The following is a 25107-nucleotide window of genomic DNA, read 5'->3' on the forward strand; positions in this document are numbered from 1 at the left end:
GCTTGATGTAGCCTCTTCTGAAAGATCTCGCTGCTTACTTTCAGGCCAAATGGTAACCGTTTCCAACGGTATCTGCCCCATGGTGTAGCAAAAGTTGTCAGCTTACTGGACTCTTCATCCAGCTCACAGTGAAGGTAGCCATCTTTCAAATCACAGATTGAGAAATGAGTGGCATCATTCAGCTCTGGTAGAATGTCGTTCAATACTGGGAGTGTGTAGTGCTCCCTCATGAGGTATTTATTCAGGGGGCCTGGATCGATACAGATCCTGACTGAGCCAGACTTCTTCTTTGCCACAGACATTTGACTGACCCAGTCAGTTGGCTCATCAATTTCAGCCAACACATTTCGGCTTGTCAGCTTTTCTAGCTCAGCTTGCACAGCGGGCTTCAGGGCTTCAGGAATTGTACGTGCAGGACGTATGACAGGTTCTGCATCCGGGCTAACAGTGAGGTGTACTGTGACCAGGCAGAGTACCAGTGACTGACGCATTGAAGACATCAGGACATTCACCAACAAAGTCAGCATGAGTTGGGGTAACAGCGTAAACCTGCGAGAACTTGTCATAGTTGATGGTAATGAGCCCCATCTGTTCAGCAGCTTTCCGACCTATGAGAGGTGTCAGGTTCTCGTTCACGATCACAAAGTTCACCTTGTACTTCTTCTGCGTCACTGGATTGCGAAGCTTTATGATGCTGTTACCGACTGCAGTCATACAGGAGTTGTTCCACATTTTGAGCTCAATTTTGGCAGGATTGAACTCTGGTGCATATTTCTTGGGAAGCAAATTGACAGTTGAGCCACAGTCCACTTGCAACTTAACAGGTTCACCCTTGATTTCCATGGTGCAGAAAACAGGTTTGCTGTCGTGAGTGACTGAGTTGACATCAGAGGTGACACAGCTCACGCTCTCTGCTGATGAAGAAGTGTAGCCATCTTCATCAACTGTATGGATGCGGTGATTTTTGCACACTCTGGATTTCCTGAAGTGGTTTTTCACACCGCATGAATCGCATGTGCGGCCCCAGGCTAGGCACAGCTCTTTCTTCATTGGGTGGTTCCCACAGCAGAATTTGCATCGTTTAGATGTCGGTTTCCCGCCTTCATCGACTGGAGGTGTGCGGGGAGTTTTCTGCTTAGGCTTTCGTGGCTTTTTGTCAGATTTCTTTTGCCTCACTTTGTGCACCGTTTCCTCCGTTTTCATGGCCTTCATTTGCACAGTTGCCACCTCAACTCCCTTGCAGATTTCTATGGCGTTTGTCAGTGTGAGGTCGTGTGTGGCCATCATTTTCTCTCTCATTTTGTCATCATGGACCCCAAGCAGGAGGCGATCCATTAAGAGCTTGTCCTTCATGCAGGAACATAGGCCACAGGTTTTGCTCACGGTGCGAAGTGTGGAGATATACTGCTCTATGGGCTCTCTATCTTCTTGGTTACGTCTGTTGAATTTAAACCGTTCGAAGAATTCCTGGCGTTGACCCAGGAAATGGGAGTCGAACTTCTCAAGTATTTTAGAACAGATCTGCATGTCAGCTGCATCATCAAATTTCATGCCATTGTAGATACGAACACCTTCTGTGCCAATACTATGGAGTAGTAGTGCAGTCTGGTAAGGCTCAGTCTGACTTGCCAGGTTTGTAAGAACACAGTAATTGTCCCACATTTGACGCCACATCTTCCACTCTTCGGCTGCATCTTTAGCATTTGCGTTAAATGGAGATGGTGGAATGATGTGTGGCTTTTTATACTGCTCTGTGGCATTAGAGCTTGAAGCAATATTAGTGGCTCCAGGAGTGGTTGGCATTTTTACAGTTTCAGTTCAAGGTGTAGGCTTAGGCAAAAATATGAGCAAAACACTTCACAAAATCACACTTTGGAACGGTGGATGGTCACTTAGCAGAGTTGAAATGAGAGAGGGGTGGCAATTATTCAGCAGAAAACACATGGGAATGTCACAGTCTAACATGTTCATGTGTTAGGTGCCACGCAGTACAGTACATTCATTTACATGCAGTGCAATGCAGACTCAAAGCACTGAAATTGAAACTCACTTAGGTCGGCAAAAACAGTCAAAATTCTTGCCAGTTACATCAGAAATGCTGTCCACAGTAGACAAAACAGATGTAGCAGACGTTTCTATGAATGTTCAGGAAGCTTACCCGACGCTGCCACCATGTTTCACGCGTGGGTATATGGCACAAAGAATCACACAAGTTTCACACTTGACTTAGAACTTTCTGGAAGCAGCCATGTTTCACAAAAGAGTAAAAGTGCGAAGTACTTTCTGAACAGCGCCCTCTGTTGGCTAGAAGGTGCAGGGTTAATATAGTGCATATTACATATTGTTACACATTCTAGTTAAGTGAAAGAAATTTCTTATTATTGATGAAACACTCTGTCAAAAGAAACAGTTTTTGAATTTTCATTCTATTTATGTAGCGCATGTCTAATATGAGGTGACAATTCGATTGAACCTAAAGGCTAGAAGTACCCTTTTCATCGCAAATATTTCTAACGTTACACTCATTTCTACACATGAAGATATACTAAATATACCTCTGACAAAAAGGATATTTTAAGGTGACGCCGCTATAACATCTTAGATAAAAAAGGTGGTTTCAAAATGTCTGTAGTTGCAATTGCCAATGAAAGCATTACAGCATGCACTTTAATGCTGTTACTGGGAAAACGATTTAACAAATTTTACTTAAAGTTTACCTTTGCCAAATACTGAAAATAATCGGTACCTGCTACATCAGTATCGAACAGCAAATGTGAACACCTTAAGCATTAGGTTTTTTATTGAAATTACATTTCCAAACTAAAAATTACACATAGTTTAAATTGATACGGCGATGATAGATTTCTTCAAGTTAACTACTTGTTTAACATACAGTTCAGCTGATTTTTTGGTCACGGTCAACATTGTTAAATTATTTGTGATCTTTCAGATTCAAAATAAATGAAACAATCCTACAGATACACGAAACAGGCAATTCTCAGATTTTGAGGTACAATGTGACATTTCATACAAATGACATGCAAAAACTATCCAACAATAGTTGCGCTAGCGCTAACATCCCTGATTTGTATTGGTCTTAAAAGTCCCTTCTTTTGATGACCATGCATACTTGAATTGCTAAATGACAAACTCATTGAACACTGACAGCAAATAATTACTCATTTATGCTCTCTTTTCAACGTCTCTTACATCTTAGCTTGTAATTCAATTGTTGCATGCGTACTGATATTCAACGTTCCATCGAAATGTATTTAATGAAATTTCAATTTCAGTATTTTTTCTTTTATCCATATGTTTGTACACAGCCCATTCCACAAAATAAAGGTTTCTATTAAAGAAACTGTGGGTTTTAAATTATCGAGCCGAAATCCGCTTCTTTTCCTTTCAATTATTATCAAATATACCACAGTACATGAACACGATCAGTCAAGTGGGGAGTTATTAAGTAGTATTGTTTGAATTCATCAATGCATATCGAATGGTATCCCTTGGCATTTTTTTTCCATTTATATACATGCATGCTTCTATTATCCTGCGTTGTTTCAAAGGCTTAGCATTTGCGACAAGGAATTGTTGTAGCGTGTCCGGTCAATACTCAACCCTCCAATCAGTACATGAGGTTGAAACAAGATGCAACACTACCTCTGTTTCTCTGCCTATATTACAGGCGTCTCCCAAAAAACGCCAAAACTCTTGTCCTCTCAACCAGTGGTAGAGGTAAAGAAGATAATGTCAAAGCTCGTGTGGAGATATAGACATACCCATGGCTGTTCGCTTAGGATGAAGAATAGCCAACTCTGCATTCATCTTAGCGTTCACAGTGGCAGTTTGTCTTCGAGGGGCAAAGAAACCAGGCAATAGTTGTTGGAGATGCTCGATTATTTCCGTTGGGTTTTTCGTGTCAAGCATATGAAGTATTTCGTGAGCCGTAACATGGCAATGCCGTGCAGAGTTAACCTGGACAATGTCATCATACAGAGAAAATCCATCTCTCGATTCTACTACCTTCAACATAGAAATTATGTCGCCTGTCGCGAATGTCTCATTCCAAGCAGCCATGTTTTCATTTGCTTCCCCTTTCTGTACAAAAAGCCATAAGTAGTAAAAAATTCTTTCTCACCAAAATGAATGTCACATGCAATGCCCATGCACTCTTCCTCTGTTGCCGTAATCTTTGGGCAATTTCTTTGGATCAGCAATCAGAGTTTCGGGCATCGGGGTTGATACGTCTTTTTTCGGTAACTGTCTTATGCAATGACTTGGAACTTTTCCTCCCTGCGCCTCGCTTTCTGATAGGATGTGGTACTGCACCATTTTCAACTTGGACTCTGTAGCTGTCAAGAATGGCTGGATTATGTTCTATTTCTGCAAGCAGGGGATTGTTGTCGGGGAGTTCTCTTGCTGGCTGCTCACCATCACGTGCTTCTCCTATCCGGGGGTTATCATCAGTTGCTCTTGCTTGCAGATCAGTTTCATTTATACCTTGTTATTCTTGCTCGTTTTGTAGGGCCTGTATTATTAGGCGTAGTGTAATTTTCGGCTGGTCTATCATTCATAGGCCTGTGTCGTGGTCGCTATTAAAGTCTCTATCTGCTGGCACATTTGAAAATGAAAGAAGGCGTATACATCTTGATTTTACAGCATTTCTACATTGTGCAACGTCTGACTCTGCAACGCTGCTATCGTTCCGGAAGGAATTACCTCCTAACAATGAAGTAAGAATGGCTGTCAGCGAAATTGCTCGTCTTTGGCGTTCTCCTTGACTAAATAAAATGTTCCCTTGCAACGAGTCCTTGAATCTCAAATGAAGTGTCAAATGGTTCCAACCTCTTTTTCGTCGTCTTAGATCTTGATCAAGGAATGTGAGTGCTGTTGATATAGGAATAAATATAGAGCCATTTACGAGCTCGGCATCAAAATTATTACATCAGTAATGCCAGTCGTCCATGGCAAATTAATGACATTTTCAAACAATTATGCCCATTGATCTGCTATGGGTCTTTCTCAGCTGAACTCAAAACACGAAAGACAGTTATCAAGCTTAGATCATTGTCGCAAACTGTAACCCTTTCCGAAGTGAGCAAATTCTTCAAAGAAAACAGCTTTCGTTGAAGCATAATGTACCGGTATACAACATAATGGATAAAGAACTAATAAAGTTGGCTTTATAATGTTCATAAACTTCTGTGATCACGGTTCGTAAATTTATAAATACAACTAAAAGAAAAAAACGAGGTTGGGGCAATCAAGCTTGTGAAAATGTTGGCAACAATACCACTGCATGAAGTTTATTTAATAGTAACTGTCCACACCCAGGGGGAGGGGGTATGTGAAAAGTCGTGACTAAATGTTGAAGTGGGCCTTTCAAGCTAGCGTCTTGATATTAACGGTTTCTAACTTGGCTTTAAAAGTCTTGACGTCGGGGGCGATGCGTAGGTCTTGGTCGAGGTGATTCCAATTACGAATAGATTTTGGATACAGCGAGTGCCTATAACAGTCTTTATTTGCCGGGATGCTGTTATATTTGAAGGCCCTGACAGCCTAGTATTTGGTTTAAGTTACAGTGGATGAATTTGATGACTGAAGGAAATTTTCGATGTTGCTTGGAATTAACCCATGAGTCTCTTTATAGATAATCGTTAGGCACAATTTAGTTCTTCAGTCATGGAGCGATTCCCACTCTAAGTCAGCAAGGATTTTGGTAATACCATTCACTGCTGTAATCTTCAGCAACAAACCGGGCAGCTCTCTTCTGAATTCTTTCTAACTTGTTCCCCTCCGAATTGTGTTGTGAATCCCAGAGTAGTATTCAAGTTTGGGTCTGATCGGCGATTTGTAGGCTATAGACTTAGTGCTTTTGTTGCAGTAGTATAAATTCCTCTTCAACAAACCCAGCATTTTATTAGCCTTGGCAATAGTCTGATTGATATGTGTTGACCATTTCAAATCACCGCGAAGTTCAACACCTTGGTAGGGATCATGTCTCACCTTCTCAAGGGTGTGGAGACCAATCTTGTATTTCGTAATACATTTCGCAGGAAATTTTGTGGAAACATGCTCGTTTCAAGTACGAGCAAAACAACCAAACATTTAACTGATGAACACAGAAAATAGACACACGAACAAAATACTAAGACTTAACGTGAAGAAATCTTGCAAACATCGATTTTTTTTGTCGATGCGCCGGTGACGGATCACGTACGCGGCCCGGGTGCGGCTGGAACCAGCGCTTTGCGCACGTGTTTTTACCACAGCGTCAACGAAACACGAAGAAAACTTTTTTTTTCAAACTTGCCAATAAAAATTTGAGTCCGGCGGTCTGGAAATCGGAAGCATTGATTTGCCTTTGAAAGTTGGATTCTCCGATCGTTATTTGGGTACTCAAACATCGATGTTTTTACTTCTTGTATCTGGGCCTACGCCTCCGTTCCTGAAGAACAGAATGCGGGATAATCAATGGGGCGAAGTGGAAATGGGGCGAAATGGCACGGGGCGAAGTGGAAATGGGGCGAGGTGACCAACACCCGGTCAGCAGCAAAGATTGTATAGCGCCGCGCAGCGGCGTATACAATCTTTGGTCAGCAGCGCGGATATACGCAGTTCACTTTGCTGCATACCACCAAATCTCCAGTGACTGTAACGTCATAATACAGGCAAACAGGGCCGGCCTAGGCTAGCTACGTCGACGTAACGACTGAATAAGGCTGTGCAAACATCACAGATCATCATGGAGTTTCCAAATCTTGGAGAAAATTGCTTTGTTAAAACCTGTAAGCAACTAGGTAAGCATTAACCGTTGTTGGGCCTATTTCTACCTTCATGGTTTCTTTTACTGTTAGTACTAGTAGTCTCAGGGCAATCATGTCAATTTTTTACCTGTTGGAGGACTGAGGACTGTTAGGGTTAAAACCCTAGTCCTACGAGGTTGGAAAATCCGTAATTGAGGCTTAGGGCCTACTTCTAAAGATATGGTACTGTGTCCTCTGTATTAAAAAATAACCCCGCGAAAAATTCAAGTTTTTAGTGCAGCCAACGAGCATGTGTCGAAAAACCTGGTAAATCACGTCCCTCATTTGCATTCACATGCATTAGGGGCCTACACATTTACCTGCGACGTCATGGCTTGTACATGCGTTGTTCAGCGAACGTGGCTTTATTGCAGTGTTTTCGCAGAGTTCAAGTGTATGTAGGCCTACCATAAAAATTTTGGTTTGTTAACAATGGATAGTGACGATTGTTGATCCGATATCAGAAGTGAAGATAGTTTATCCATAGTATCTAGTGATGACAATCGCACTTCGGATTCTGATCCGAGTTTGTTGCCTGAGGCGGTCAACGAAATTCTCCGCTGAGCTTGCCGTGCAAGTAGTCAAAGGAGTGGAGCCCTACCAATTCGAGCCATTGTTGAAGCCCTGGGTCAACATGCTGATGATTCCGGTGGAAATCCGGACATCAACGAACTAGCAGAGGAAAACCGTGTTCGCCTTCAGACAATTGATTGGTAATGGTAGGGTTTTGTTGCAATGTACATGTACTGTCACGTGTTGTTTTTATTCTAATGATTGATGAGTAACAAAATGCAAAACAGTGTTCAAAGTCGTGGACCAGGTAGTAGGAATCTGTGATGAATTCTGGTGGCAGGTTGATGGGGTAATCAATACAATCTTTTGAATTCACCACGCCATCTACTTCTACTAGTACTCTTACTAAAATGCTAACCTCCAGGGTTCCGTGGGTTGTTTACATAGTGCCTGTATGCACATTCTCATGGACGACTTGCAGTGTAAGTCACATACATGGGCCTTCATTCCTATCTTTGTTGGATCGGCTGTTTTAGCTTGGAATTGTGCATTTTCCAACATTATACAATTTCATGGACTTTCCAGCAAAAAGAGAATAGGCCTATGGATGAATTGGAGTCATGGCAGCACGTAACATACATGTACATTTGTATAAAGTTTTTTTGGACATACCCACATGAGTGCACATGTGGGTCATATTGTGACATGTTCTCATGCTATCATAATGTGATTGGATATTTTCTTTATATATCTATGTGAAATGTATACGTGTTCCTGTGTCCTATGTGTTCTATAACCAGTCCTTGCTAACAGTAAATGCTGTTAAGAAGTCTCCAAAATGCGAGAGAAGATGTCTTCCATAGGAGATAAAGATCCTTTGGAGTGCATCCCGTCACATGAGTGGTTTGATGCATGCTGTCTGAACCCTGCCACCTTGGAAACAGCATGCCGTCAATACAGATCACACAAGAGCAGTCAAAAGAACCATTTATTTATTTATTTATTTATTTACCACAGCCAACAGCGGAGGGATCGCCAGTTACAGGAATGGGATAAACATAATATATATAACATTCTAAATCTGTACATTTAAACATTATTCAAAACAAAACAAGAATAAAATAATATATACATATGTACATATATAATCAACAATCAGACAGACTAAAAAATAGATATGTAGATGAAGATAAAATAGAAAAAAAAGGAACTAAATCACAATAAAAACAAAGTACACACTTGATTGTAAGCATTCAAAAATGAAATAGCACACACTTGAATATGAAAAGCAACGTTTACAAAAACAACTATAACCCACGAGAAAAAACACAAAAAAAAACATTGAGACTGGTAACTGACTGAACAGAGTATACACAGTGAGACGGTGAGAAAAGAAACCATAAGGATGTAAATGTACATGTACTGATAGAATTCAACCTAAGAGAGCATGGTAAACTTGTTTGTGAAAAGAAGTAAGGGAAGGTGCACCAAACACATCACATTTCCCATGGAGCCCATTGTAGGTGGAGGAAGTTCTTCAGATGAAGCCATGCTTCATCACTTCAATGGGATTCCATGTGACATGGAGGATGTGTTTGTGTGCATGCCTTGTCCGGAGAACTGGAGTGTGCAAGGAGAAAGGGTTGGCATCTGTAGTAGAGAAAAAGTTGTGAAAGTGTTTAAATACAAAAACAGACAATGATTGACATCTCTTCTGAGTTTTAGTGTAGGAAGTCTGTACAGGTCACATAGATCGGGATATTCGGGATGGACATGATTAGCATTATCAGTAGTCAAGTTCCTATACATAAAGTTAAGATAGCAATACTGAATTCTCTCAATCCTGTGAGCCTGGTATGCACATAGAACTAAACACAACTGTACAATATTCAAGATGAGGTCTAACTAATGAGCAATATAGAGTACAAAGAACATGTTCATTTTTTAGGGAATGGAAATTACGCCAAATTAAGCCACATACACGATTAGCCTTTTTAATTACTGAATCAACGTGGGGGATAAAGGTCAGCTTATCATCAATTAAGATTTCGAAATCCTTCTGGCGTGTAACCCTCTTAAGTACATTGTCACCAATAGTGTAGGTCACACTGACTGGTTTCTTTTTAAGTGACAATGACAAAACACTACATTTACTTGCATTAAGAGATAGTTTCCAGGTTTCAGACCAGTTGACGATCGTATTCAAGTCCTCTTGCAGTGAAATTGCATCAGCAGGACAGCCAACCTTACCAAAAACCTTCAAGTCATCAGCAAAAAGTAAACACTTGTTATTTAGGAACTGAGGTATGTCATTTACAAAGAAAGTGAACAAAGTCGGTCCTAGCGCTGAGCCTTTGGGAACACCAGAGGGCGCTGTGTTCCAGCTAGAGCAGTAGCCATCAACAACAACTCTGTGTTTTCTTCCACTTAGATAACCACGTAACAAAGAAAGAATACCTGGGTGAATGTTGTTGTAAGAAAGCTTGCACAGAAGAAAATCCTGATTAACTCGGTCAAAGGCCTTTGTGAAATCAGTGTAGGTAACGCCCAGCTGCTGCCTCTGTTCAACAGCATGGTAGGCATCTTGCAACAATGAGGTCAGGTTAGAGGAGCAATCTCTACCGGGGATGAAACCATGCAGCTGCTCAGCGACGGCAGGCTAGACAATTGATCAGTACGTAAACCTTGTTTATGTTTCAAGCAAATAACATGAAAGTCTTGCACAAATACACGTTCATATTCAGGTTGTTCACAACTTTTTATTGTAAACAGATACCTTATACACACCCTTCCTGTTTATTGTGAGTGTCCTTGACAACAAGTGTCAGTAGTCTCATCTTTTTTATTTAGAACATGTCTCCCAATTTACAGAAAGTATCGTCATGTGGCCAACTGTCGGGTGATGTGATGGTGTTGGGGTTATATTGGACGTCACAATAGAGTCCCGCTCCCATCATGTGTCATCGAAAAGGTCAGGCTAACGTACTCAAATGCTGAAGGCCAGTACAAGGGTCACCGGTACCCACCTCTTGATTGCAACACATGAATGCTTGAACTGTTCCTCCTTTCTCGGGATAAATAATGTTATTTTTCGGGATAAATGATAAAGTTAATGCCTAAATATTTGTGATCTTCAAACTTCACTTAAGACATGTTTTCTCAAACCTTGTCAGTTTTATGCGAATGAACAATCCTTGTACGTGTATTCAACAAGGGTCTTTCATTATTCAACTTGGATTTGTTGGCCTATTGCCATCAACAGAATTGTTAAAAGTACCTGTATTTTCATTAAACTGCATTTAGCATTCCAAAATTTTCACAATGGATTGTTACTGCACCTGTCTTGAAATTGTCTGGTTACACCCAGGACTGGAGCGCAAGTTTTGTTTTTGAACTGCTTATCATAACCTGGATGTGACTGAAATGGATTTTGCTTTCACAGGAAATTCTTTTATTTCCCACATTAGAGATTAAAAGCACATGTGGAAAGAGGAAAACCCTGATTTATTCATTATTTGGTTACTACTTGCACAAGTATTAAATGATTGAATTACTGTAGGTAGACTCTGTTTCTTTTCAAATTTCCCATTAATTTTGCACAAGTTGTGATGGAGTGCTCTCCCTGCCACCCCCCCAAAAACAAGATTGGGAAGAATTCCATTTCAAAGTTCACCAATTATTCTCCTTGTTGACTAATCAGCCTCCAGAAATCAATTACACATTATAAAAGTCTATGTTAGCAGTGAGAAAATACATGTTCATGTACGTGTACAAGCATTTCCAATGCAGGCACTTAAATTTTCTCACTCCAGTCTCAAAGGGTTTGAACATGGGGTGTCAAGTGAACGTCGTAAAGGTGTATGGAAATATTTCCATGAAAAGCATGAAAAATTCTCCCACCCTGATTCAAATGTTGCTCTTGAGCTAGAAGTGGTTTTCCTGCCCCTGAAGAATAGAGTGATACCTGTGTAATATCTCATCATTTACTTCTTAATCATACTGCAAACATCACTACAATTGTTGGCAATAAAGGACTAAAGAAACATGTAACTCTATGATTGAGTGAATTACCGGTACTTTTTCCTTTGTTTTTGTTTACTTGTGGCATCTGTTGAACCAACATCACAACCCCTTTTTCGTGAACTGCTTCGATTTATTTCAGTTGTCTCAGGAACTGTCTGACTACCAGTACTGTCTTTTGGGGGGGGGGGCTGGATTTCTTCTTTTTTCTTTTGTCGCCTGCCTGTTTCTGCGTCACCGACAGCCCGAGCTTCTGCTGTTTGTGGCCTCACTATGGCTTCTGTCGTCATTCCAAACCGAGAAAAAATTTTTCAATGGCGTCAGATTTGTCTGGTCTTGTGAGTGTTTCCGATATGAAGCCGGGCTTTCTAGCGAGCTGTGGCAGATCTGTGGTGACATTCTTGAGTCCCAGAAGACAGTATTACGACTTTGTTCATGATGTGCTTGGCATAATCTATCATCAACAAATAGGAGGCAATACTTTTTCCTAGGTTTTCTTTAGAGGTTTGCTTAATGCCATTCTCTTTGCAATTATGGAATTCCTATTTCCAAAGTTGTTTTACCTTATAAGAAATCACACTGCCAAGAAATGAAATTAGTGATTATCTAATCTAAGTTTTCAGTAATACATCTACATTTTAAGGTCCAAAATTCACCGTGGATCTTATCAAAGAAAAAAAAGAAAGAGGACCTTGAAAATAAACTCACCGTATGTGGCATTCATAAGCACTTTTCTGACTGCATATCCACTGCTATCTTGCTTTGCTATGGCAAAGCTGATGCTGTACAGTAATCCACCTTCCCTGTTTACTCCTTGCTGTCTCCCAGCATTTTCATTGTAGTGCTAAGCTGCTAGATATAGTCTGTCGATACAAAATGATGTACATAAAAACATTTTCAATTAAAAATCTGTGCAAGTCTCAAACAATAAATCTGCAATCCCAAATAAATTTAGTCACATAACCTTGTTACACCAAGGAGAAATGTTGAGGCAAAACTAATGTCCACAGCATGCTCTCATATGAAAAACCAACATCTTTTGTGTGAAGTGGTTTATCACCAAATGGAAGGTTTCCATTGACGATGTCTGCATGCTGGGAGACAACATCGTGACATCTTTTCTGATCCATACCCCAGACAGGATTTTATCAACCTCTTCCATTGCTTTGGTACCTGCAATCAATATGATAGGCCCCTGTGCTGTCTTAAAGTCCACAATCCTTTCAGGCAGGACACGAACACTATTATAGGCTATCAAATGAGTACATGTACTCTGCACACTTGAATGATATCTTGCCTGGCTTCATCCACTCCCGTACTTCTAGGTGCCCACAGGCACACTTTGGAAACAGGGCATTGTTGTGCTCATGCATGTTGGCGATGTGGTTGCTGATACTATCAAACTTGGCGAGCATTAGGTCAGGGTTGCCATCAGGGGTGGACATGGTGGATGCAGCTACCCAGTAGATGTTTACAATTCCTTGAGTCCAATTCAACACCACCTTGCATCCTGACTTCTTCCTGATTTTTGTAAACTTCTTCTTCAAGCCCGTTATTATAAATAAGCACACAGTAAAAGAACACCAAACTCAGCAGAGTGACATGTTTATCACAGTAACCTTAACAACAAAATCCATATTTTCAGTTCTGACATTGGGATTATTGCAAAAAGATTGTAATAACACTAGGGTGCTTATTTAAATAGGGGCCAAATATCTAAAAACTGCAATCATATTGTTACCTTTCGTCGCGTGCCAAACATCAAAGCAATGCTTCACTCCCAAGGGCTGATATGCTCTGCTATTTGCCGATGTCGGTCAGTGAATATGGTGCCAAGCTTGACAACCTTCGTCTGAAGCCAGTTCAAAGTTCGGAGAAGGCCCTCTTTTTCCATCTGGTTAGACTTGTTCTCGCCCTCATTTTTCTGTGGAAAAAAGAAACCCTTTGGAATATTGCGATTAAACTGCCAAAGCCTTTAAAGTATCATCAAAGATAAAAAAAAGACAATAATTTTAAAGTCTTGAAAACTAGTGCACTCCAGAAGCTTGTACACTGCATTACAATTTCTAACAGATTGTGGCAGAAACAATAACAAGATACATGCCTAGTTTTATGAATGATCAATAAAGCTTGAGTGCAAATTAACCTGGACAAGTTCTACACGGAGGACTTTACTCAGAGTCATCTCGAGTGTGCTGTAACAGCCGTATTTGGCCGAATGACCCATGCTGTCCGCTCTCATGTCGGTGCCCAAAAACACTGACAAATCGCTGTTGTGAAGTGAAGCAACATTGTCATTTTGGGATTGCTGCCAAACACTGGCAATGGTGGGTTAAAGGTACTTGATGGGAAAAAAATGACATAAAATTATAAGTGCAATCCCCCCCCCCAAAAAACATTTCTGGGGCTTTCATTTTGCTTGGCTTCATGCAATGAAATGTATAATGTCGTGCACAAACTGGTGTAGTTAATAAGTAAAATTTAAGGAAAAGTTGCAGCACTTTTCTGTGTAATTGATGTAGTACGTGAGGATGATATACAAAACTCCTGGTTATCTTGGAAAGACTTATTACTGTATATTGCGTATTCCAGCATTCCACACAAGATGTTAGGTGGCACCCGTAAACCCTCTCCTTGGATCACATGTGAGATTAAATTACTGATCAGAAAATGTAATAAATGGTTTCAGATTGCCAAGTGTTTGAATCAGGCTCATCACTGGGAAAAATTAAAAAACCCGGACAAGTTAAACGTGATATCAAGAAAAGTCACAATGATTGCATTAGAAATATTACAAGTAACATTAATAATAACCCGAAGAGATTTTGAAATTATGTCAGGGCCCGCACAAATAATAACTTGGTAGTGAATTGCTTACACATTAATGGGAAAAGCACAACTGATCCAGAAAAGATGGCAGAAGCTTTAAATAATCAATTATCCTCTGTTTTTAATAACCGATCCAGTTCTGATATGCCTCAGCTAGATACTAAACCTGACATTGAAACTATGCCCATCATCGAATGTACTTCATTCAAGGTGTTTCAATTTATACTAAAAGATATCAATTTCAGTAAATCACAAGGCCCTGATGAAATCCCTGCGAGAATTCTGAAGGAGGGTGTGAGACCTCAGTCGGTAAGGCAATCAAACAAACTAGTTTTTTTTTTATGATTTATTCCGAAATGTCCCAAGTTCAACACTTTCACATGCAATTAAATATGTCATCTTAAATATATACTGTCACTTGATTAAAGTGCGAAAATTAAAAAAAATCTGTTGATTCTCACCTAGAATAATTGATTTATTAGCTGTACAAATCCTATATTAAAATAATACTCCGCTTCCGAAAGATGACCCTACTACGTATATTTGAATTGTTTCCCAAACAGGGATCACACTTTCACAATTCTGGTCTCAAACCAGCTACAAATATTCCACAATAATAATTCATGAATTAATAACCTTGATTCCAGGCACTGCAAAATACTCGGTTATTAACACATAAATATATCTCAAATATGGCAATATTAATGTAATTAAGTATGGACAACCACGCTAGTCTCAAATGAAATGATTCCTAAAACACATCAGCATCTTATATGGGGTATTACCAGTATCACCACAACTTGCCCTAAGGTGACATATTAACAATTGCAGCTTGCCACCAAGGCAAAATATCAAACATGGTAAGTTACTCAATTACAAGCCAAGTACAATAATCTATACATGTAATACAATAGCAGGGAACAAAATTTACAATCTATTCAGCAATATGTGGCACACAAATTTATGAAGTAAGCCATTAATTATTTTGGCAACTCTTTGCCTAACGATTGGAAGCGAGAAAATATAGTCCCGCTATTTAAGAAGGGCAGAGGTAATGATGCCAGCAATTACAGGCCAATTTCACTTACATCTATTGTAAGCGACATCCATGGAGAAAAATGCAACAGAGTTAGGACACATCTCAATTGTAACAACATTCTTGATGATAATCAGCATGGTTTTTGGCCGCAGCGATCTTGTGAAACACAGTTAGTTAATGCTATTCACAATTGGAGCAGTAATTTAGATGCAGGCCTCACTGTTGATGTCTTTTTTTTTTATCGTATGGATGGGCATAAATTGCCGAACACAATCACTGAAAAGTACTTGAGTGTCACTATTAAGGATAAACTTAGCTGGCAAGGTCACTGTCAAGAAATTTACACTAAGTGCACCAAAATCACAGGGTTAATTAAGAGAACCATGCCAAACTGCTCTAGTAATGTCTTCAAAAGATTGTATGTTTCTTTGATGAGGCCCTGGGCAGACTACTGTTGCACGGCTTGGGACCCATATAGACATAGCCATTCGGACATCATCGAACGTATCCAAAATTAATGCGTCAGATATACATGTATGTGCAGTGATTGGGACTCGAGCTACACATGTATGATTCATTGCTCTCTCTACTTAGCTGGACTAGTCTTCAAATAAGAAGAAAATTCTTTGGCCTTGTGCTTTGCTATAAAATTATGAATAACTTTGTTAATGTCAATGCTATTAATAAGTTTGCGCCAGCTTCATGAATCAGCCGAAATTATCATACATTTAGCTTGAAATTAACAATTCCTTTTGCTAAAACTGTTTGTCTCAAATATTCTTATTTTGTCCAGACAGCTAGGGAATGAAATTACCAGCCCCACACGGTCAATGATAGTTCCCCTCTGAGTATCTTTAAACCATGGCTCCAGTCTCATCTTATCGTGTAACTATTTATTTCTTTTGTTTTGTTTAATTTTTTTATTTTTGTACCCCACATTTTATGTCCTTTCTTACTGTTTTGGTTTTGTGCTTACATTTAGTATGGTTAAGACTCTTTATTTTTCCTGCAAACTTTTTCAGTTAATTGGTCGCTTTCTCGTTGTCATTTATTGTTACTGTTTTTAGTCTTTTGTCTATTTTATTGGTCTATATTTCAGTCATTGTTTTATGTGTCTGTGCTATTCCTTTTGCCTAGGATGCAACAATATCTTTCTTCTAGTTTTGCATGGATTTATTTGGTTTTTAGTTTTAGCCCTTAGCTTTTTAGTTCTTAGTATATGTACAGCGTTTCTTATTTTATCTTTAATCGTTTATCATTTTATCCGGGGAGTGATTTTAGAAGGACCTTGAGGTTTTGTTCACAACCCTTGACATGGTCAACAATTAATAATAATGGTAATAGTAAGAACGATAACAAATAATAATGATAAATACATGTGAAGAGTTGTTCATGTACACGATTCTCTGTGAGAAGACTTGAGTTTTTAATGATCTTTACAAGAATTTTGCACTGTGCAAATCAGTAGGGACCCTAAATATTTTTTCCTATAAATATTTGAATATTCATCATATTATGCCAAAGTAACACATCAAAGCAAAAGCAAAAGCTCATTTTGTTGTTCTCTTCCCAATGTACAGGCCAATTGTGGCTCTGTATGTAGCCTGTGGTGACATCTGAATCATTTTAAGTACATACATGTAGGTGGACATGTACATGTACACAGGTACGTGTAGGTATATGCAAATACAGTAAAAAGATAATCGATGACTCGCGGTGTCGTGTTGCTGGTAGCGACGTTTCGGCTGCTAGTGCTGCTAGCCTTCATCAGGCGACTGAAGTCTGGATGCTGCAGGGTCTGCTATATACCGGCGGACCGCGTCCTCCGCGTGTCCCCCGCCGTGTGTTGCGGACGCAGTACAGGTGACCTCAGCGGGCGTCGTACGCTCCACTTCATGGGCGTGAAGGGGCGTGTCCTCGGTATGGCTCCATTGCGCTCCGGTGGTTGTGTTGGCGGATGGTGGGGAGCCAGAAACCGGGGATGTTGATGCCGCTGTCTCTGTTGATGTTGTGTCTATTCAGGCGGATGTGGATGGCCTCCTTGACGCGTCTTGTGTACCAATGCTGGTCTTGGTCCACGCACTGCACGCTGTCCGAATCGGGGTGGTGACCAGCTCCTCAGGTGTGCTCGGCTACCGCTGACGACTCCACACGGGAGAGTCTCACGTCGCGTTGGTGCTCCTTGATTCTCGTGCCGATTGGTCTGCCAGTTTCGCCGATATATACCTTGCCACAGTCACCGCACGGTATCTTGTAGACCACTCCTCCGCGTCTTCCGGGTGGGATGGGATCCTTAGGGCGCACGAGTTGGCTCCTTAAGGTGGTGGATGATCGGAACACGGTGTGGACACCGTGGTCCTCCAGGATCCTCTTCAGCCGTCCGGAGATACCGTCCACAAAGGGAAGAACGGTGAAAGCCTTGTACTCCGGTCGCTCCACTTCGGTGCTGGTCTTGGGTCTCGATGACTGTCGGATGAAGGACGCTGGATACCCGTTCGCCGTGAGGGCAGCGGTGACTCGGCGTCTCTCGGCGGCTGTGTGGCGTGGTCTGGTAACTAGGCGTGAGGCGCGGTCATGTAGGCACTTGGCCACGCCCCTCTTGACGGACACTGGGTGGTGTGAGTCAAAGGCCAGGTACTGGTCGGTGTGGGTAGGCTTGCGATACACGGTGCTGGTCAGGCTGCCGTCGGGTTCCCTGTGGACCATGGTGTCCAGGAATGCAATGCTGTTGTCTTGCTCATTCTCGATGGTGAACTGGATGCTGGGTTTGAGACTGTTCAGGTGGTTGAGGAGACGGCTGGTTTGATCTTGTGGTGCAATGACAAAGGTGTCATCGACGTACCGCTTCCACAGGGTAGGACGGCAGTCGGGTGGGCAACTCTGCAGGGCTTCCTCCTCGAATGATTCCATGTACAGATTGGCAATAACCGCTGACACCGGACTACCCATAGCTGCTCCGTCTGTCTGTTCGTAGGGTGGTGTGATGGGCCGAACTCTCCTCAGTTAGGTCTTGGAACTTGGCGAGTTGGCGGGCCTTGCACTTCTCGAACTCCCGGCGGCAACGGCGGTCGATATGCTGGGTGAGACGGGCACGGTCAGCTTCACTGAAAGTGGACCGGATCTGGGCCAAAGTGGAGTCCACCTCGGCCTCGATGGTCTTCTTCGTGGCTCTGGTCAGGTGTATTCTCTCATGCATTTACTGAACAGCGTTACCTCCTGATCATTGTTGAATGGAAAGTTCAACTGGAAATGTAGTTAGTTACAGGTCTTCCATCATCCTTCATCCAAATAGTTATAGATAGGATAATCACAATTTATAGAAAATTAACAAGTTCAGTAAACTCTTACTAAGTCAGCATTGTGTAATCCGTCATGTCGTCCAAGTTGGCCGTTTGACATAAGTCCTGATCGTCTGTAATGCATTTCCATTGAATATTTCATTTCAAAGTCGGCATTTATAAGATGTCATTTCATATAAGTCGGCATGTTTTTCTCGGTCCCTTTTCCACAAAACCACAAAAATTCCTTTGTGTAAGTCGGCATTAAAAAATCACACTTCGGTATCAGTTTCCTTTGCTGTGGTTGCCAAGACGTGTCAAGTGACAAGTCCTGTGTGCGCGCACCCCGTACCCTGCATGAGTACATCAATATCAGTAACCCCCCTAGTGCTATACGCATGCACTTTGTCCATTTTGGGTGTCGCCTTATTGAACGTAGTCTGGTTCCCTGCTCAAAGATCGCGGACGACCCTTGATAATGATTCATCGACTAGTCGGAATCATCGGGTCTCTTATCCAGACTATATTGAATAAAATTAACCAATGGCATGTGTGGATGAGCGTATGTTTCCTGTACCGTAACTTAGTATCATGTAGATGTACATACTGCACTGTCGAGTTCTGATGTGATATACAAGTGGCTTGCCGTCCTTGCTTCGATCTTAGGGGCACATGATTAATTATTGAATTTGCAGGATAATAATCGATAAAGAATTTGCTGGGATCGACCATGGAGGTAGAAATAAATTAAGGTAAATCAAAGCCATTGAGTTAGTGCAAGGAATCATAATGTACATGTACATTAATGTACATAGGCAATACATGTGTAAGTGTACATGTAAGTTGGCAAAATGATAAATTACAACACAAATTGGCATTTGCGTAAGTCGCCATAATTTCTTGAGTCCTGAGAGTGCCAACTTAGCCGGAGTCTACTGTATTTTTAACAAGGGCTTCACTCATTTGAAACTCAGCAAAAGGCTCTCGAAAAAACTCAAACAGGAAAGCCAACACTGGTTGGTGACTTTTTGCTAGCTATCCATTAGTTGCACACGTATACTGTACTTCTCCCTCACAAAGTTGTTCCACATGATTAACATAACAAATTGCAGACAGTAGGTACATAGACATACATTGTAAATTTCTAATGTAATTACCTTCAGTACGTTGTGTTTGCAAAATACAAAACTAGAAGAGTGCGCTTTTTCAATGATAGTGATAAATTAGCAGCTTAAGAATTCCCTTGACTATCTTTGGTTGCTAAATTTTTTCTAGTTTAAATTTTGCGAGTCATTATTGTAAATGTTCAGTGCACTTACAGTAGAGACCACTTCCAAGCATGGTCTGCAAAACTGAATTTCATATTGTAGATTTTCAAGGAGATGCCCAAGTGTCTTTCGGTAAGTTGTGGGTGTGTGCTGACTGATGTTGTTGAACATCCTCATTGCATAAGGATGAGGATAAAGAAGTTTATAGGTGCTCTTTTCCTGGTCAAGATACCTGTATTGTGGAGTAACTCATGAAATAAGTTTACATGCAGTGTTTTAAATTCGAAATTTTAAACTTAATGGCCAGCTTTGAGAGCATATATGCAACTTTAAACATAACTGGAGCTGAATTAAACTTGGTGGTCTACCACACTGCTTCGACATTTCAGAGAACCCTGCATACATGAACCACTTGTTGGAATGGCATGAGTCAGTCACTTCACTGAGTTGGACCTACTGTACATGTACATGCATGCCATGATTTTGGCAACTTTAATAACTTCGCTTGAGTCTGAACTCGAATCGAGTCACTGTGACTTCTCTGTGAGCAAATAAGTCCCTCATTGGATGACCCAACTTGGTATACCTGTACAAGCCAGAGGCTACCGGTAATTTAACTATGTGTAACACTTCTGTCCTTAACTGTGAAATAACTGTACATGTACACATGTAGGCTTATGGTACAGATGTACAGCATGTATCAAACACTGTTTTCCACATTTTGGTTTGTAATGGTGTGCACAATGTACATATACTGTCCTAAAATGAGACTGTAAACATAATTCCATATTGTTATTTGCACTTCATGTTCTGTGCTCAGGCCATTGGTCTACAGCCTATGATGGAAATCTGGCAGATTTATGGTATATCTTGAATTTTAAGAAAAATCTGCATTGGTACTGATCAGTTTAAGATTGTGATGGGAGCATACAGACCTGTAGCCAACCATCAACTGGTGTTTAATTTCTTAGAAACTGTTGCATTCATGTAGACATTTTGGTATGTAATACAAAACTGCTGCAAACTGCTTGCTGACTACAATGACCTAAATACAAATCTCCCTTCATCCTTTGCCCCTTTATCCAGCCTGCAGCTTTCTTGACCTTTCCTTTTGTCCTCGTGCATTCATCCATGCTTGGTTGATTCTCCGTGTGATTGTTTGTCCTGTCCACTTGTCATTTTGCCCTTGAGAAAGATTCTGCTAGGATCGAAACGTCTGGCCCTCCATATTCTGAGATATATATTTGGGTATATACATCCAGCAGAAGCCAGCAATTCCACACTGACCTCCCTTACACCATTCTTATTTCTCATTTCAATTTTTCTATTTTGGGGTGGGTCATTAGTAAGACTATTCTTTTCTTGTTTTTCTTGCAGATTTCCTGCCAATGAAGTGTGACACCTGCTTTAGAGTGTTTTGGTAAGATTAATTTGTATCCGTGAATGTATGACAAAGTGAGATGACGGAGTGGGATGAATTTTTTATCATTGGTACATATAGCTATGAAGATAAAGAGTGACCAACCGCAAACAGCTGAAATGGTTGCTTAAGAGAAATTTTACACATTACAATACAATTCCACCTCGCTAACTTCCATTACTGCAAGATTTTGTGGCACTTACCTACAACTCAGTGCACACAATTTGCCCACACAGCTCAGACGTGTCATTTCTAGTTACGAAAAAATTGACAGCTTTTTCACATATTTGGGAGACAGTTGGCTATGCAATCTGTAACACACGAGAAACAGCTTCACACAGAACTGTTTAAGTGAATGTAGTTATTGGTTTGTCATCAAATTACGGACAAAAATGTGGAAAATTGAGACTCCATCTCGAATCACGTGACTTCACTGAAGCCATGTTTGGTCACTGCAGGCAATGTTACTGACAACCTGCACAGGCCTGACAGTAATATTGGAACGTTGACGGGAAAAAGGTTGGATGCAACTGCCACCAAAACTCCGTCCACGGTCAGGAAAACCAAAGGGAGACTGCATGGCAGCCAAGCCTAAAGGACTCGTAGCTTCCAAGAGGAAAAGCGGCAGTTGGCAAATCGATTTTGAGCCTTTGTCCAAATAGATAAGAGTTGCTGGCTTCCCCCTCATTTAACCATGGTTCGCAAGTTCTTAGTAAACCTACTGACATAGCTAATACCTTAAACAATCATTTTGTTTCAGTTTTGTCACCACCTGTTACTGTTAGCGATGATCCTCCTACTTGCAATTTCCCTATTCCTGAGTTTTCCTTTATTGCATTTACCAATGGTGACATTCACAATATCATTAAGTCCCTCCCCGCTGGGAAGGCCTCTGGTCCTGGTGGAATTAGTGCTACTTTTTTGCATAATACTGTGTCTCCCATATCACCCATTCTTTATAAAGTTTTTCAAATTTCTCTCATTAAGGGTCAACTTCTGATTAGTTGGAAACTTAGTAACATCTCTCCTATTTTTAAGTCCGGTGACCGTTCTCTATTACTGTATTAATAATAGATCAGTCGCTCTCACCTCTTTGGTTAGCAAGTTGATGGAGAGGATTTTGCCAAATGGTATATTGACTCACTTGAATGACAATTGTCTTCTCAGCGAAAACCAACATGGCTTTATTGCTGGCAGGTCATGTGTAACCTAGCTTTTGAACGTTCACCATGCTTGGGTTTCCATTCTGGAGCAGCGAAGCACACCGAGGATACTCTGTAGATGCTCTTTTTCTAGACATCTCCTAAGCTTTTGATCGAATGCTTCACCATAATTTGCTTAGATACCAAACTTGCTGTCAGGTTCAACATTAGGGGTTCCCTTTGGAAATGGATTAAAGATTTCCTGGTTGGTCGTCAACTAAGGGTACGCTTTCTTGGGGAAACATCTGAAAGGGCCTGTGTCTTGTTAGGTGTGCTACAGGGGAGTGTGCTTGGACCCCTAATGTTCAATGTATTCATCAATGATATCACCTGTGGTTTGAAATCTGACTGTGTCTTACTTGCTGATGATGTCTTGATGTTCAACCCAATTAAATCTGATTTTGATGTTACTGTTGTACAACATGACCTAGATAAACTGTATGAGTGGAGTATTGACAACGGAATGACCTTTAGTGCTACCAAATCTAAGGTACATGTACTAATGCTTGTTACTAGAAAACGTAATCTGTATTTGCCTGTTTGTACTCTTAGTTGTTCTCAATTGTCAGTCACTAGTTCGTTAAAGTATCTCGGTGTTAGTCTGAATTCCCAGTTAACGTGATCACGAATGATCACGTTAACAATGTTGTTTCCTGTGCTAACAGAATGCTCAGACTAATTAAGTCTGTTGCTTTTAATTTTTCTGTTCCCGCCAAATTATGCTTGTATAAGAGCCTAGTTCTTCCCCTGTTGGAGTATGGAGTACCCGCTTGGCTCCCTAGCACTAAAAGATGCAGATGGAAGCTCTTGAGCATGTCCAGAAGTGTTTGACCTTATTCATCCTAGGTCAACAAATCGGTGAAATGTCATACTCTGACCAACCCTCAGCTTTGAAATGGTCTTCTTTATCATGCCGACATAATTATTTATAATTTTATTTGTTGTCAAATGCTTGTTTAACCCTAACAGTACCAAATCCTCCAATTTCCATACGATTTTACATACACCCTTGGGGGTTCGGATTAATATAATCAAATGTGAATCGGCCAATAGGAACATCATCGTTAACCACATCCTACTGCTTTAATGTTCAAACATTTGCAGGCTAGAACTCAATCTCTACATGTACATCTGAATGCAATTAATACATTTCCAAGGATTTGGTCAGCCTTGCCAACAGAATTCTGCAACTCAGTAATTACTAACTCCTTATCCTCGTTGTTGAGATACGAGGAGGCTGTTGCTGCGTTGAATGTCCTCTAAAATGTGCCTTTTTTTAAAATTGCGTCTCATTTTCACACTAATGTTTTTTAGGTGTACAGTGGAATGCCACTGTAACGAACGAAACAGGGTCCACGCTAAATGTTCGGTACAGCGGTCGTTCGGTATAGCAACTTTAACTGCCAACGTTTCGTTGCCATGTTGAATAGCGCCCTCTCTTGTCTAACCGAAGTGCACCTTCTTGTGATACCTTGGTTCGCTGTTTTCGTGATGTTTTGCCGTTGCATTCAAGTTTAAGGTTTCTAGAAATGTATCTGTTAATTATTTTTGTTTTTTATTTAAACTTGAGTCTAAAAATTGATATCAAGTTTATGCTAAAAGTTGTGAAACTACTGCTCAGGATCGATCTCTGATACATGCTGTGGTGAATCTCGCTTTATTTTTGTATCAGCGGCGCCCTCTTTAGACTATTATTAGTGCAATGCCACCATGCTTGTACATGCGGTTTTCTTCGGCACCTGATCATGTGGAGTCGCAAACCAGTGTCTATTCAATACCATTGACAACTAGTGGATTTCCCTTCTAATCCTTGGGGAAATAATGGCCACTTGTCACTTGCCAACATAAAAACACCGACTGTTTTATCATGTTGACATTCGGGAATTACAAACGGCAACTGAATAGTGTTCGGTAGGTTCTGTGCACAAATTATTGGGAGCCAAGGACGATGTTCGGTACAGCCGAATGTTCGGTATAGCTGTGTTCAGTATAGTGGCACTCCACTGTAATTGTACATGAATCTATTCTGTTTAACTCACATATTTTTATCCATTTTTTGTTTTGTTTTGGTTTTGTTCTCTATTCTTATCACCATTATGTAAGTATGATTTTCTGTTTTTAATGTCCGTATCATGCCCTGAAGTACATGTATGTGTCTCATTTTGATCTCTTCTACATGTATTTTAAATAGTCAAATGTTTTACCTTAAATACATGTAGTTAATCTATGTCTTTTATTGACCCACAACCAGATGTGGGGCAGCAGGTCTACAGATCACAGTAATTTTATTGCTGTTGCTATCCCTGGCCCATCTGGGAGTATTGATCTGTTTTGTACTGTATTAATTGTTTCGTGTTATCCTGTCATGTCTATTGTTTTGGCCAAATAAAGAATAATTTTAAATCAGGGGCAAATTGCCACAATCCACTGTGTTGATCAGGTGGTCAATGCCAGCAAAAATGACGGATGCACTTGGAAGTGTGAGCTCATCACATGCACGGTGTTGCGTTACCCGCATTAATGGAGCCCACTAAATGCTGCAATCGAAAGTGCCGGAACAAGAGTTCGGGAGGAACAATGAATACAGCCAGCTCCACCGGAGTCAGAGTGGCTGCAGAAAAGATAAGTGGTGGCCGTGGGTAAGGTCATGAAGAGCATGATGGGTGAATTTGCCAAGACTTTTACTCAAATAGTTTCGACCACAAGCACTGCTGGTATCGAAAACTCTG

The 25107-nt window shown here is 40.7% G+C and overlaps 2 protein-coding genes and 1 pseudogene across 10 annotated transcripts in view; 1 reads left to right on the plus strand and 2 right to left on the minus strand.

Annotated features, from left to right (window-relative positions):
• Positions 1-441: 441 nt before the first annotated feature.
• LOC147800093 (uncharacterized) lies at positions 442-1803 on the minus strand. Its single transcript, XM_087129681.1, has one exon. The coding sequence runs from the start codon at positions 1801-1803 to the stop codon at positions 442-444; it is 1362 nt and encodes a 453-aa protein (XP_086985807.1).
• A 4737-nt stretch (positions 1804-6540) lies between these two features.
• Positions 6541-25107, plus strand: part of zfand2b (zinc finger AN1-type containing 2B) — a 107016-nt gene continuing 88449 nt past the window's right edge. For 2 of the 8 annotated variants that reach the window (XM_087130544.1, XM_087130548.1), the window contains exons 1-2: positions 6548-6803; positions 21134-21176. In XM_087130544.1, the coding sequence (XP_086986670.1) occupies positions 6749-6803; positions 21134-21176 (98 nt within the window). In that variant the 5' untranslated portion in view covers positions 6548-6748. Of the gene's footprint in view, positions 6804-9893; positions 10294-21133; positions 21177-25107 lie in introns of all 8 variants that reach the window. The other 6 variants (XM_087130520.1, XM_087130528.1, XM_087130514.1 and 3 more) reach the window with 6 other exon arrangements.
• Positions 11160-18120, minus strand: LOC147800094 (uncharacterized; annotated as a pseudogene). Its single transcript, XR_015424583.1, has 6 exons — positions 17437-18120; positions 13489-13650; positions 13121-13266; positions 12356-12917; positions 12051-12223; positions 11160-11796 (listed from the first exon to the last, which is right to left on the minus strand). The product of XR_015424583.1 is annotated as an uncharacterized LOC147800094 (transcript).

This window comes from Acanthaster planci, linkage group LG02 (assembly GCF_054643075.1).
Source record: "Acanthaster planci isolate LZ-2023a linkage group LG02, COTS_SCS, whole genome shotgun sequence".
Taxonomy (NCBI): Eukaryota; Metazoa; Echinodermata; class Asteroidea; order Valvatida; family Acanthasteridae; genus Acanthaster; species Acanthaster planci.

Excerpts from the sequence above, each read along its gene's own strand:
- LOC147800093 (XM_087129681.1), bottom strand. The coding sequence starts at position 1,803 with ATGCCAACCACTCCTGGAGCCACTAATATTGCTTCAAGCTCTAATGCC.